We start from the raw sequence: 15,467 nt of genomic DNA, 5'->3' as shown, positions 1-15,467 counted from the left end.
TGAGGGGGGGACACATCCAGTTGTTTGGGGTGCAATGTGGTGGTGTGTTCCGACAACATGGTGTTAGTGGCCTACTTGAATCATCATGGGAGTTCCCGGTCCCGGTCCAAGTCTCTGAATGAAGTGGGGGTTCCCTTGTTCTGTTGTCTCTGTCTGCTGTTCATATTTGGGGTGTGGACAACGGGGTGGCAGATGCTCTCAGACAGTTTTTCCCTGCCTCTCAGAAGTTGTCTCTGACTCCAGTGGTTTTTCGGCTTCTGTGCAGGAGGTTTGGTTTACCCTATCTCGACCTCTTTGCTTTCCGGTACAATGCGGTTCTGCTCCCGGGTTTGACAGGAGGGCTCATGGGGGGGTGGATGCTCTGACCATTCCTTGGCCATCTTGCCTCCTCTATGCTTTCCCTCCGCTGGCTCTGATTCCCCGGTTTTTGGCTTGCCTATGCTGGGAGTCCCAAGAGGTGATTCTGGTGTTTCCGTTTTGGCCTCGTTGGTTGTGGTTCCCCTCTCTGGGGCTGTTGGCTGTGCAAGGTCCCTGGTTTCTCCCTTGCCAACCGTCTCCCCTGTGGTCTGCTCCTCTGTTGTCTCTCCCTTTGCTGCAGCTGTCAGTTTGGAAGTTGAGAGAATGGGGTGGCAACATCGGAGGTTTTCGGAGCATTTAGCATTGGCTCTTCAGCAGTCTTGTAAGCCTTCTACCTTGAAATCCTATGGGCGTTATTGGAATAATTTTCAGTGCTGGTGGGTGTCTGGTTCTGGATTTGTCCCTTTTGGCTTGTTCTTTGCAGGAGGTTCTGCAGTTCCTGTGGGAGGGCTTTGAGAAAGGATTGGCGATTTCCACTTTGATGGCTCAGTGGGCGGCTATTCGGGCCTTCCGTTCTTCTTGGGGGAATTTGTCAGATTTGAAATATTTGGTGTCTCGTCTGTTGTAGAGTTTTTCCTTATCTTGTCCTGTGGTGCGGCCTTCCTTTCCATTGTGGGGTTTATTTTTGGTTCTGAGAGCGTTGGTGGCTTCTCCTTTTGAACCTTTGTCTGAGGTGGACATCAAGTTTGTTGCTTGTAAGGTAGACTTTCTTGTGGCTATTACCTCAGCTCAGTTTATAGAAAACAAGGGTACCCCGTTAAGTGAACCCTGGGTGTAATGTTCATAAGAAAAACAATGGTTCAAGGGTGGGCTGACTAGGTCCAATAGCACAAAGGTAAAGTTTATTTTGTCTAGATACTGAATCAATTGGGAGCAGACTTCGTAGGGCAACATGTGTATTTTTAATCATTTGGGTACACAAATAGGTTTTTACACAAGTACGTTCAGGTGCTCACATGAGTGCCTGCAGGCACGATACACTGAGCAAGCGTCCCTGCATGCTTTAATTGCTCCACCCTCCAATGGTCTGTGATGTTCACTAAGACCTACATTACTATGAATACTGCTACTGACTAAGCACTGGGAGCACACTGGCACTGTACTAAACTAATTAATTGTCCAGTAGGGCAAAATGCTAATACATGCTCAACTCTTACTCTAGTTTCAGACTGCTCACTCTGTCCTGATGATGATCTTAACTTACTAAAGATCAAAACGTCGTCGACCCCCATTGAAAATCCCCCATTTATACACATTGTTATGGATTTCTTTTTGTTGTCCCTGTGATATTTCGTATACTGTCACTTTCACTCAGTCACGTTATGCACCTATTTCACTCATGTGAGCACCTGATCGTACTTTTGTGAGCACCTATTTCTGTACCCAAATGATTAAAAATACACATGTTGCCCTACAAAGTCTGCTCCCCAATTGATTCAGTATCTAGACAAAATAATCTTTATCTTTGTGCTATTGGACCTAGTCACGCCACCATTAGCTCAGCTGTGCACCTGGGGGAATTAGGGACTCTGATGACTCGGGAACCGTTTTTGTACTTTTCGGAGGATGGGGTGTTTTCTGCATGGATCCTCTTTTGTTCCCAAAGTGTCTTCTCAGTTCCATTGCTTCTAGGAGCTGGTGAATTTCTTGTTTTCTTCTCCTGCTGTTCAATAAATCAATGGGTTTGCTGTATTTTGTGTCCTGGTGTTTTTTTTGGATGAATGCTGGTGATTGCTTGGGTATTCGCACTTATGAAGGAGACGACGACAGGAGGGACCTGGGGGTAATGAAGATTACCGGTACGTAATAGGGCATCCTAGCCCTCCTCCAGCATGCAGGCCCTGTTAATGACTTAAAAGTTCTATATATAAAATCTGCATTTGTTTATCTATCAAGATTTTCTTTGCTCCTTGCATATGTGAGACTTGTGGATCAGGACCCAATCTTATGAAAAATAAGCACATCAAATGATTACTTAATGAAGCCCACCCACTGCCAGCAGGTCGATTAAGACCTGTGACTCAGATTTTACAGACTAATGTGGAGCAGTTATTTTAAAAAACTGCACAGGTGGGTAGTTAATGTTAGCCTTGGTAGTGAAGAAAATGAAAATGAGGCATCTTTGTCAAATCAATTTAATGACACATTATTATGTCTTGATTGATTCATTTCAAGCAGGATTAGGTCATGGCAAGAACATTTTAACAAGAAATGTTCTTCTAACCTTTTTTTCTAGCAACAAAAGAGCAAAAATGTATAATCTGACAAACATTATCTTGACATTTGTTATGAACAACAGTTTGTATATTCTGCGATTCTTCTAAAATTGTCAACATTCGGATTATGCTGTTTGCCTAAATATACTTCTCATTGCTATGTTAACATATATGCATGTAAAATGTTATTGGTGCTTTTTGTGAAGCTATTGAAGAATCAAATCCACCATTTTAGGGGAGGAAGCATTAAGCATGCTTGTGTGTGAGAGTATTGCTGCAACTGGGCATTGGACTGCTCTGTGGATGTTGGGTATATGATTGCCATATGCCTGAAAAAGTGGGCTACTCACAATGGAAAGCGCAAGATGGCAGCAAGGGAGGGTATATTTATATCCCAGTCCATCGCTATTCATAGTCTACATAGTTCCACAGCTTACTTATTTTGAGATTCCTGCACAATTTAGGCCCCAGTGGTAATCCCGACCACCACACAAGGCGATCACTTCCTCACTTGGCCTCTCATTTCATTTGGCCTCTCTCCTCCATACTATATTTTCATCAGTGTTTTAAGCTGGCATGGTTGTGGGTCTCCATGATCATTATTGTGGTGGCTGGGCACTGACATTCTGGCTCATTGGCCCAGGGATATTAGTTAGCTAGTTATCTGGTTTAGAGAGATGAGCAGCTACAGTTATTTCCATACAACATCCGGAGCTGTAAACTTAAAGTAAGCACTGGGAGCTAAAGTTAGGGCACCGTTTCTGCCACAGTGTTGGGCTGTTGTTTTAGATAGTTGGAAAGCTTCAGCAGCGATAGTTTACCACCTTAGAGAGCGTTAAATGGTCACTTGTCACGGGGGCTTTCAAGGCATAGTCTACTTTTCCCTAGTAATTTCGCTGCATTTGTTGACATATCTCAAGTAAGAATCAGAAAGAGACTTACCCCTCAGAACCAAGGGGATAGGGTATATATACATATGTAATTGTAATAACATATGTAATCCTGTGCAAAATGTCTTCATATGCTCAATAAATACATTTTTTTAAATGACATTAAATATAGATATAGAAATAAACAAATTGCACATAACACAAAACATTGCTGGAAGACCTAAAAAAAACGTTCATAAGTCTTTTAACAAAGTTCCACATCACCAATATTGCCAATATACAATAACTTAATCCAATACTTTATTTCTATTTGTACAGTGTACTGCTGAGTGCAGATTTTAATCCAAATATTTTCAGGTAGAAAGAAAAAAATGGTTTCAATCATTTATAATTTAAGTGTTATTTATTCAAACACACTGTGGCATGTTGTGTTTATGTCTCAGTGAATTACATGCCCCTGGCACGTGGAAGTCATAGGCTTAGATCTCGAAAGTTTAACTTTTTTTAAAAATACTAAACAAATATAAATGTACTTCTGGCATGGACCTTTATTGTGTGTCTAACTTCCAGAAAGCACTCTAAAGAGTATCTCGAGAGTGGTTCCTGGAAGGGTCTTAATCTATGAAGAATTTTAAGGAAGGGTGTGCTAATGGTTGAATTTGGCTGTCATATAATTGAGACTTTATACAATTCATATTAAAAACATGTCACAACGTGTATAGTTTAATTGTATGCACTGACTGAGCAGTCAATCAACATTTTTGGAGCATTTTTCCAACACTATAGTGGACTTGCACTCAATTTGCTCTGTGCGTACTGTGTTGAGTACCCAAGGCATGAAAGGGATCGGAGACATATATACCTACCGGGTCATCATCATCATCAAAAATCTTTATTCGATTCAAAGAATCATCAAAGCTTATAAAACAAATCTTTGTACATATTGTAATTTACTTTCATCTAAATAATAAATATAAAAACGTGTTTTATTTACAAGGGTCTAAAATGCAAGACATATATACTGTTTAAATGTTCACCTGTTAGTCTTGACGCCTATTGCACATGATTTAATTAGAGTTCTTGCCAATACAGTACAAAGATAACTGTTCAATTAGCGTGAGCGGACCAATTTGGGCTCCACTACAAAAAAAATTCTAAAAATCCATTTTTTTAACCTTTTTTAATTTAAGCCCATTCTTATATTTTATTTGACTGACATCTAACAAAAATGCACTAACGCCAAATACAATATGTTGGCCACTGTCAGAATTTAAAACTCTAAGAAACTCTAAGGGGGTCATTAGGATGGCAGGTGGACTTTGCCCGCCTGCCATCCTCACGGGGATTGGGACCGCCCGCCATAAGGGTGGGGGTCCCGTGGGGGGTATTAGGAGGTGCCCGCCACAGTGGCGGGCACATCCTGCATTGTTAGCATTGTGGTGGGCGGTGCTCTCAGCACCGCCCGCCACAATGCTAACAATGCATTAATGCATTTGCATAGACAAAGCGGCAGGCACCGCGTGGTGCCTGCAGCTTTGTCTATGCAAATGCAGGGGGGTACGACAGGTACCCCCCGTGTGCACCCCCCACCTCTCCTTCACTCTGGGGGCCCGCAGAGGGCCCTCAGAGTGAAGACCGCATGCCTTTCCGTGGCGGCTTCGCCGCCGCGGAAAGGCATCTAAAGCAGCCCATCATAATATGGCTGGCGGTGTCTATTAGACACCGCCACCATATTAAACCTTTTACGCCCGGTCACCTTGCGACCGGGCGGAAAAGAGGCGGACGGACTTTCCGTCCGCCGCGGTCCCCCCCGCCATCTTAATATAGCGGGGGAATATAGGTGCGGATGGCGGGCAGATTGCCCCCGCCAGGCTGGCGGTGGCTACCGCCAGCCTGGCGTGGGCAATCCGCCCACCATCCTAATGGGTCCCTTAGACTCTAAATAGCTCCTGATGTTCAAACTTCTGCACAGGGGCTTAATCCACTTACGTCTGGGAGTAGCATATGCTGCGCAAAAGAATATAACATGCGCAATATCCTCATTAGCACCGAATGTACACAGTGAGCATTTAGGATCACCAGCCATCAATTGAGGTTTTGCCCATTTAGCTGTAAAAGCGTTGACTTTGAATATCTTATACCTGAATTTCATATAGAGAGACTTTGCCAGTCGTAGTTCAATCTCATCTAAAAAGGGCTCAAAGCTTGGGGTCAGTTTAAAAGACAAAAAATGAGTAGTCAGCCTCCCCAACTCAGGATGTAAAGTGACTTTGTGCATTATGAATTCCCAGTATATAGATGTTTTGTTTGTGCTCTGTAAGTGTTTTTGAGGAGGGGCAATTTTAGTTACACTGTGACACATTTTTACAGAATATCCCACATCCATTTAGTGTTTACACCAGTCCTGATAATCTGCAGATTAAATGGGGGAAATGAAGGAAAGTGTTTTGAATTAAATGGAATGTGTGTGGGATTCGAATGTTAATCTGAAATGAGTAGCAATATTGCATTGTTGTGGACTAGGACAGCCCTGGAAGAGAGGTGTGTGTGTGGGCATGCTTGTGTGAGTGGATTTGGTTCCTGGAACCATTTCTGAAAGAGGAATTATGTACAAGAAATCTTGTTTTTGCCGCACAGTATGAAAGTGTAAAATTGAGCATTTAAAGAGGATTAAGGAGTGTTTGTATGTGGGGCTTTGATTTGTGGACTATAAAGAGCAGAGATTATTAAAGATAACCAAAATAATTCTGATAACGGTTTGCCGTTTATATAGATGGAAAAAAATATAATACCTAATTTTGTCCAGCTGGTTGAACATGTAAAATAGGAGGGAAAAGGATGGGTGTTGATCAAGGTAGGTTGAAAGAGAGAATGACTAATAAGCAGGCAAAAACAAAGATGGTGCTCGATGTCAGTAAACCAGTATATGTGTCAGAAAATAATGTATATAATTCTGCTTCATTATGGGAAATCCCAGATTCAGCATTGTGGACCATTTTCATGTATATTTTTTCTTGTGTTCATTTTTGGCATAAGAAATTATTTCATGCCATTAAAAGTACTAAATCAATTATGACACAAACAACAGATCAATATATTAAACAGTGCCCTGGTGCCCACTTGGGGTGCCCCACACCAGTATTTTTGTTGGGGCCGCATGGGGAACCCCAGGACTCCAGAAGTTCTGGTGACTCCCTTCTCCTCCAGGAGCAAGCTTTTTCTATTTTAAAGAGGAGTGCCCAGGTGTCCCTCAGTGGTAAAGCACCTTCACGACGCATCCGTGAGCCCGCATGCTGTCACAACGCAGTCGTTACAACGACCGCGTTGTGACAATGCATACCATTACTCCGCAAGTGGTTAGAACGACTTGTGGAGGGGGGAAGAAGGTGTTGGATTTAAAATCCAACACCTTCCCTAAAGTCCGCTCAGACTGGAGTTGGAATAGTACATTTTACTATTTCAACATCCAGCGCCCCCCCTCCGCAAGTCGTTCTAATGACTTGCGGAGTAATGGTATGCGTTGTCACGACGCGGTCGTTGTTACAACCGCATTGTGACAGCATTCGGGCTAATGACATGCGGATTCAAGTGGCATATTCCCCTCAGTAGGTGCTATGTGGAGAGAAGCCCAAGGCACCTGCAGCCCCACTGGCCCCCCTGCCTGCACCCACCCTAGATGCAGCGGGAGCCAGCATTCCGTCTATTCCAAAGGAGCAGATTCTGTTTTCTCCCGTGCGGTGTGAGCAATTAAGTATTTTTTACCTGCCCGAGACAGCAGGCAGGGAAAGATTTTGTGCTCATTACACTTTTTCTACCTGCACCCTCAGGTAGGGAAATAAATGGTGCCTGGGTGTTGGCAACCCCGGGCCAGGACACTGTCCCTGAGCCAGCCACAGGGGATAGGGTACCCAGGGCCAAACAGTGATTCTAGGATGGGGCAAAGTAGCCTTCCTTCCCTTTATTAAATATTGGTCTGGGGGGTGGGCCTTAATACAGCACTGGGGATTGGGTTCCCAGGACCTTTTTTATGCTTGGAGAGGGGAGGCAGCACACCCCTCTTTTTAAAAAAAAATATCAGCCAATGGGTCTGGGGTCCCTCTGGCCTATTAGAGGCCCCCATCACCAGACATGGGGGTTATGGTATCTCTATTCTGCCCCCATGTCTTTTTCTTACATTTTTCTTAGTACTGTGTCCCGAGTCCTAAGAGGGCTGGAGTCACCTGGTAGTTGATGTGGTGGCAGCCTATCAGATCTCAGCATGAGAATTTATCTCACCACGCATTCTCGCTGTAAAATATATACAGCATTTTAAGCCTTAATTGCTCAAAACAAATGAACAGATTTACACCTAATCACAAAAGGCACTCTTTCTGGCCAATATCTAGCATTCTGACAAATTTGGTCTAAATCTGTTCAGTCATTTGGACTTTAGCTGTACCTAATTGTCCGAATGTAATAAATGGAGAAAACATGCTTTGAACCCCCCCCCCCTTTTTGTGGGCCCTCACTTGACGGATCACACTGAAAGTTTACATGCGTAAACTAGACAAAAAATAGCAAATTTTTAGAAAGCTCCATGAAGATTCTGCCACTGGGCATAGGTAAATTTATGGATACATGTAGAGATAGATAGATAGATAGATAGATAGATAGATAGATAGATAGATAGATAGATAGATAGATAGATAGATAGATAGATAGATAGATAGATAGATAGATAGATAGATAGATAGATAGATAGATAGATTGATTTATCGATCATGAGGTTACTTAGATGTGGAGTTAGGAATAGTACATCTACACTTACCTTTATATGTGTACTTTGATGGCATGGTAGTCATTCTGCACTCAATATTGTTGCAGAAGCAGGTCAATAGGTTGTTTCTCAAAACTGTGGCATGCAATCCCAATTAGGCTACAACAAAATTTGGAAACTCAAGTTTTAGATATTTTATTCTTTCCAGTGTATATAACTAAATATTTTCTTTCATGATTTCAAGAAAAAAAACTGACGTTTTAGATATTTTTTTCTTTCCAGTGTATATCACTAAATACTTTCTTTCCTGATTTCAAGAAAACTTTATAATGGTCTTTCCAAATGTACACTTTTATCTAGAGGATCCCAATTGATTTTGTGCAGTGGAAATTTGAATGAAAAAGAGAAGTAATTTTCTGAACCCTTTGGGGATAGTCTGGCGCCTGCATGAAACCAAAAGGGGAGTTTGTTAGGGAACCTCTGGGACTGTTGATTGGCTTCTCAGTTGACTTTGTTGATTTGCTTCACATAAGCATTCTTCTGTAATGCAGGAGGATGAATGGGCAAGGGGCATGTTCATTCTTTCGTTGTCTTTGGTAGCTGAATTTAAACCATGTACTCTTCATAATCCTTCTCATCGGTTGGAACTGCACCCTTGCCAGTGATATCCACCTGTGCTTTTGTACCAGTGAGAGACTGTGGAGTCAATCATGACTTTCTAGTGAGGACAGAACAGTCCCTTTGAGCTACCAGGCACGCGAAGATCACCAGTGTTTTCCTCTGCCCGCCTTTGTTGGACTCTGTTGCCCTCTACTCTCTGGAGTTTTCTGGTTATGCATCGTGATTTGAAATGTTGCATTACACCTGTTTAATGTGTATTGGTTAAAAATGCTATGTATTTTCTTGACCCCATGAACGTCTTCCAGAATCCATTCAAAATTAAACAAAATAGTACAGAATAATTCTCATTTTCTATTTTAAATTATAATTCCTTTCATCTAACTTTGTAGATATAACCATCCATCATCACTGTTCAAGAGATTTTCTTTCATGGACACCTCCTAAACTTTGGGTATTTATACTGTAAATCTTTAACACCCATTCTGCATAAACAAAGTTGTTAATACAATATGTAATAATCAACACTCCAGAACTTCATCCATCACATAAATGATGTTCTAATTATTATTATTTAAAAAGGACTCTCACAACCAAAGTGCCTCAAATGTTCCATTGTGTTCTTTTGCCTACTAGTGTAAACATTTTTTAGTTATTTTAAAATCTCATAATTACCATACTTTAGGATCATGTAATAGGATCATCACACTTTTTATCAAAGATAACCGCATGCTAAATAAAAGTCCCTTGAACACCACAAAAGGATTGTATGACAGAGGTGCGCATGAGCCAAAGCCCCCCTGAACCTTGAAAACAGCTCGACCCACCTAAGCCCTGCAAAATACCCTATTCCTAAAAACTAGCCCACCTCCCAAAACCTGATCCCAGCCCCACATAACAAACCCCGTCCCGGAGGTCTCTCTCTTGATCCTTCCTCTTCTTGTGCCCGCCCATTTGCTCGGCATCTAAACCACACACTTTATTGACCATGCATATGTGTGCTTATGGCATATGCATGGTTAAGGCAAGCTTGTTTCCACTTGTGGTGAAATGGCATGCGTAGCTCCGCTGCGTTGTAAAGGCCGTTTCCCCACAAAAGGTGCTAATGACACCATTCGATGTATTTCAGTTCATGATTGTGTTGTCAACCTGTGCTATTTGGTTTCTGGCATATTATGCACACATCAGGGACCAGAAAATGGTTGATAATATGTCAGGTAAAAATTGTCTTGAAAAAATGATTTCTGGTACATTAAAAATACAAAAACAAGATAGTATATCAATTTGTGCAGATTGGTGATTAAAGGCATTTTGGTAATTGTTACTACTTTTATATTGCCCCACCTTAATAGAAGGGGCACGCCTTTTTCACTATCAATATTATAAATCACATTTCTTTACAGGCTGCATTACTCGCTTCTAAATAATATAATGAATATAATAGAAGTCAGCACTGTGGCTTGCAGAGCACACACTGCAAACTGAAGTGCATCCTTTTGCCTATTCTTCAGTTTTAGAGACCCTTAACTTTCTCTCAATGGAAGATGTGAAGTGTCTTTAATTAACTCCAATATAGAAGATAAATGTCCTATTGATGTCAAAAAAATGCTTATCAATTAATTTCAATTCAGCATAAAACATATTTGAATATGGTGTGCATAATCTAACCACAGCAAGAGTATGAGATACAATATTTTAATTAAAAGGGTCATCACTGTCTACTTTCATTTTACATAATCTCATACTTAGTTGTAGAATCGGTTACAGGGTTTCCCAAGAATGAGACCTACCCCACAGTGTGTCTAAGGGAGAGTGCAGGACTTATACAGGCACATGCATCACAGCTATTTGCGATCGCAAATGGTGCAAATCACAAAAATCGGCTGTTTGCGATCGCAAAATTAGCTTTTGCGATGCATGAAACAACTCGCACTTTAAAAAATCGCAATTATTTGCGAGTTTTCAAATTGCGTAAGCATTTAGGGAATAGCAATTTGCGATTCCTTAAATGCAATGCAAGAATCACTTGAGAATAGCGATTTCACTAATGGGGGCGCAAATTATCATGAAGTTGAACTTCATGGTAATTTGCAAAAACTTTGAAAAATGCACTTTTGTGCATTTTTCAAGGTTTCATGTTGCACACACACATGTCCTTAGGGCATTTGTGTGCGCAACATATGTGCACAGATCAATTTCAGGGGTGCAACAGGGTGTCCTTTTGACACCCCTGCACCCTGACATTGTATGCGTAATTTGCGAGGACCTATTGGTACTCCCAAATTGCGCATAGGAATGAATGGTAAACCATTTCTTATTTACGACTCGCAATTAAGGAATGTGTAGGAATCACTATTTTTATACTGATTCCTACATGCACAGACTTTTGCGAGTCCTTAATTGTGATTCCTTAATTATCGCAATTAAGGACTCGCAAAATCCTACCTTGATGCATGAGCCTGATAATTTTTTAATTAATTATTAGTCACAGGACCACTTGAAATCCATCTGACTTGGATTCCTGACACATGCAATGCGAATATCAATAAACTGTTGTCGCAAAGATCAAGAAATCTTCCACAGAACTCTTGAAAATCCATCATAGCATTACACGCTAGTGAGTAGTGAAAGCATATATTTGCACTGGCTACACAACAGTAAATGGTGACGTGTTATTTTGGACTTTTAAAATATTGTAATACACTGTTCAAGACACGTCAAATTCACCACAGAACTGTAGGCAGGGTAAATAGAATATACATGCTTTACGTTCATTTAACCGAAACTATATAACCACGTAGGAGAATAGAATGGGACTTGGCAAAGTTGAGTAGTAAGTGACTCTGAATACAACCAACGTATGTGATCATTATGGTGGGCTCGTTCAAAATTAGTAAACTAGACCTCTCTGGTGGTGTCCCATCGGATATCATGTAAAAAGTAGTGTCTACCTTTCACACTCTGCATGAATGTGGTTCAGTATTCTAGTAAACACATTTTTATTAGCATTTATAATAAGACATGCATAACAATATCTTAGACTGACCTTAAAACCCTATTTTTTTGTCTCCCCAGGTGATTATGTAGTTATGACCGTATACTTCGATTTAAGCAGAAGAATGGGATACTTCACAATTCAAACCTACATTCCTTGCATCTTAACAGTCGTCTTATCCTGGGTATCATTTTGGATTAAAAAAGATTCTGCACCAGCAAGAACAGCACTGGGTAAGGATCCTAAAGTTGTTGACTTAAGGAGCATCCCATTATGCAGTAGGCAATTAGAGCTTATGGGTCGGATTCACCGAGGTAATCTTACACGCTTGAGTAGGTTTACAATTATTTGCTATTCGCAGAGGTATTTTACTAGTAGTATCTTTAGGACTGCAGAGTTTCCGCACATAAAAAGATAGGTTTGTTTGGTGGGCTGGAGGCGGGTCGGGGTAGTTTTGGTGTTGGGGGATGAGTAGGGGCTTGTTTTGTGGGTTGGAAGTGGGTCGGGGGCTCATTTGTGGGTTGGGGTGGGTCGGGTTTGTTTTGTGGGCTGGAGGTGGGTCGGGGCAGTTTTATGGGCTGATGTGGGTCGGGGTAGCTTTTTGGGCTGGCAGGTGTGTCTGGGAAGTTTTCTGGCTGGGAGGTGTAAGTAGTTTTCAGGGCTGCGGGGTTCGGAAGAGTTTTCAGGGCTGGGGGTTCAGGGGAAATTTTCAGCCCAGGAGTAATAGTTTTCAGGGATGGGGGATCAGGGTAGTTTTAAGGGCTGGGGGTCGGGGTAGTTTTAAGGCAGGTTGCCAGGGAAATCTTTTTTATTAGGGGTTAGGGTATTAGGCCTCAGGGCACAGGGAGGTGAATGGGTAATCAGGTTAGTTTGTAGGGCTTAGGGGAAGGCAGGTAGTTTTTAAGGCTGGATCAGGTAAGGGAAGGGTTTTAGGCTTAGGGGAGGGGAATGGGTAGTCAAGGTAGTTTTTAGGATTTAGGGGAGGGCGGGGTAGATTTTAGGGCTGGAGGGGGGGTCAGGAATATTTTTTAAAATAGGGGTTTGCCTAAGGGCAGCGGAAAGGGAAGGGGTAGTTATAGGGAAAGCGCCAGGGGGTAGAAGGGGGTCGAGGTAGTGTTTAAGGATTAGGGACAGGGGGGGGTTGGGAGTGGGTAGGGGTATTTGGCCTGCAGGGCGGGGTGGGGAACAGGGGGAGATTATAGCTTAGGCTAGGGGGGGGAGGGGTCATGACCTTAGCCACATATGCCCCTTTACTATTCATGCCTTTACCACAAAATTATGTGGTAAAGGCATGCATGGTAAATGAATGCATGATCAAGATGCATTCATTGTTTACGTTGCTTGGTAGAGGCACAAGTGATTTATCCACTCGTGGTTCTATCACACAAACCTGGCGGAGGCATTCTGAATGGTCTGCCGTATCTTGAGGAGTTTCTGGGTAATGAGGCGAAGAGTGCATTACCGTAGTCAAGTCTGCAACTGATGACTGTGTGGGAGACCGTCCTTCTGGACTTGATGGGGATCACTTGACGATCTTTCTGAGCAGGCAGAGAGTGTGGAAGAAGGATGATGAGGCGGCATTGATCTGGCAGTTCATGGTGAGTGAGGAGTCCAAGATGATGCTGAGGTTTCGTGCTTGGTCTGTGGGTGTGGGGGGTCCAAGATCTGCGGGCCACCGGGAGTCATCCCAGGAGAATGGGGTGGTGCCCATGATGAGGCCTTCATTCTTTTCTGAGTTGAGCTTGAGGCAGCTGTCCTTCATCCAGGTGGCGACAGCCTTTATCCTACCATGGAAATTGTTCTTGGTGACTGTGGGTTCATTGGTGAGGGAGAGGATCAGCTTGCTGTCATCGGAGTAGGACACAATGTTGAGTCCATGATTCCTGAAGATGGCTGCGAGCGGGGCTATGTAGAAGTTCAAGAGAGTGGGGCTCAGGGAGGAACCCTGAGACACTCTGCAGCTGATATCTGTGGGTTCAGACTAGAATGGTGTTAGTCTGAATCTCTGTGTTCTGCCGGTGAGGAAGAAGTAGTTCCATTCCAGGGCTTTGTCGTGGATGCCGCATGGTGAAGTCTTGAGCATAGGGTGTGGTGGGAGATGGTATGGAAGGTGGCTGGGAGGTCCAGGAGGATGAGGGCTGTAATTTTGCCTCAGAGAAGGAGGGTGTGGACATCGTCTGTGGCAGTGAGGAGGGCGGTCTCGGTGCTTTGGTTGCTTCGGAAGCCGGATTGGGATAGGTCCAGGATGTAGTTTGCTTTGATGAACTCTGAAAGTTGGGCGTTGATGGCCTTCTCAATGACCTTGGCTGGGATTGGGAGCAAAGAGATGGGTCTGAAGTTCTTGAGGTACTTCAGGTCAGCATAGGGTTTCCTCAAAATAGGTTGATCTCTGTGTGTTTCCAGTCTTCCGGGAAGGTGGCAGAGTTGATGGATCATTTGATGGTGCAGCAGAGTTTGGGGTGATGGAGGTGCTGGCTCTGTTGAAGATGTGGTGCTCGCAGGGGTCTGAGGGTGCTCCGGAGTGGATGTTCTTCATGATCTTGAGGTGTTATCAGTGGTGAGGGAAGTCTAACTGAGTAGGTGCTGAGTTCTGGTGTCGTTCAGTGCAATGGTTTTAGGTGGGGTAAGACGGTCTTGGGTATCGAGGCTGTTGAAGCTTTCATAGATTTCCTTAATCTTGCAGTGGAAGAAGGTACTGAGGATGTTGCAGAGGTCTTGGGAGGGTGAAATGTCTGCTGTCTCTGCCCTGGATTTGGCAAATTCTTTGACCACGGCGAAAAGTTCTTTGCTATTGAGTGCGTTGGTGGTGATCCTTTCTTGTGGGGTCACTTTCTTTGTTGTTTTAATGAGGTGGGTGTATGTGTGTCTGTGAATGGTAAAAAAAATGGCAGAATCTGTGTTCCATATAGGAGACCAAGGAATACTGTTGAAAAAAGGGGGAGGTAGATAATTCCATTCAGGCAAATTTGTGTGTTGCTACTTTCCTGTACTCTGGGTGGGACACAAGGGAGAAAGGGAGAGCCAGGCTTTTCAGTGTACTTCAAAGGGTGCTCTTCAATTCAGAGTAGAAGTCAAAAGGAAGACAAGAATGCTGATAACAGGATCATAAAAGTAGGGCTATGGCCCTGGGGTTACCTCTTGATACACATATCACTGTGGCTGACATCCAAGTGTGTCTTTCTTGTCACTCCATGGTCTGTGTTGTGGTGCTATCTGATTTGGAGTTGCTCCTAATGTGACAGATTGATTTCTGGAGGATGACAGGGCAGAGTTGTGGACACTTCCAAAAGGAAGCAGACCCCCAACATAAACTTCAAAGATTGAGGCTCTAAATGGTAATGGACTTTAAGAAGAGGAGCTTGAGACCCCAAAAATTGTCAACTGTCAAGCAGCCAGAGGAAAAGCTCTGCAAGACGCCTGCCTCTCACCAGAGCTGGGCGTTAAGGCCCATTAGTCTACCAGCTGGGTGACATCACCAAGGGAATCCAAAGACTACCTGCCCTGTAGCCTGGAGCACCAGTGCCTATCTGCTTGCCAAGACCAGTGTGCCCTGTGAGGAAAAGTAGAACATTGGAGAGAGCAAGGTCCAGTGGGGAATCCTGACATTTGAATCCCCTTAGCAAGGTGCGAAGAGA

General features: G+C 43.1%; 1 protein-coding gene across 1 annotated transcript in view; it reads left to right on the top strand.

Moving 5' to 3' along the window:
* Positions 1-15,467, top strand: part of LOC144771945 (gamma-aminobutyric acid receptor subunit gamma-3) — a 1,335,689-nt gene that overhangs the window by 1,201,077 nt on the left and 119,145 nt on the right. Inside the window, exon 4 of the mRNA XM_078656176.1 lies at positions 11,913-12,065. Within this exon, the coding sequence (XP_078512302.1) occupies positions 11,913-12,065 (153 nt within the window). The remainder of the gene's footprint in view (positions 1-11,912; positions 12,066-15,467) is intronic.

This window comes from Lissotriton helveticus, chromosome 8 (assembly GCF_964261635.1).
Source record: "Lissotriton helveticus chromosome 8, aLisHel1.1, whole genome shotgun sequence".
NCBI lineage: Eukaryota > Metazoa > Chordata > Amphibia > Caudata > Salamandridae > Lissotriton > Lissotriton helveticus.
The sequence above is the reverse complement of the archived record's forward strand: the minus strand, read 5'-3'. Positions and strand labels throughout refer to the sequence as shown.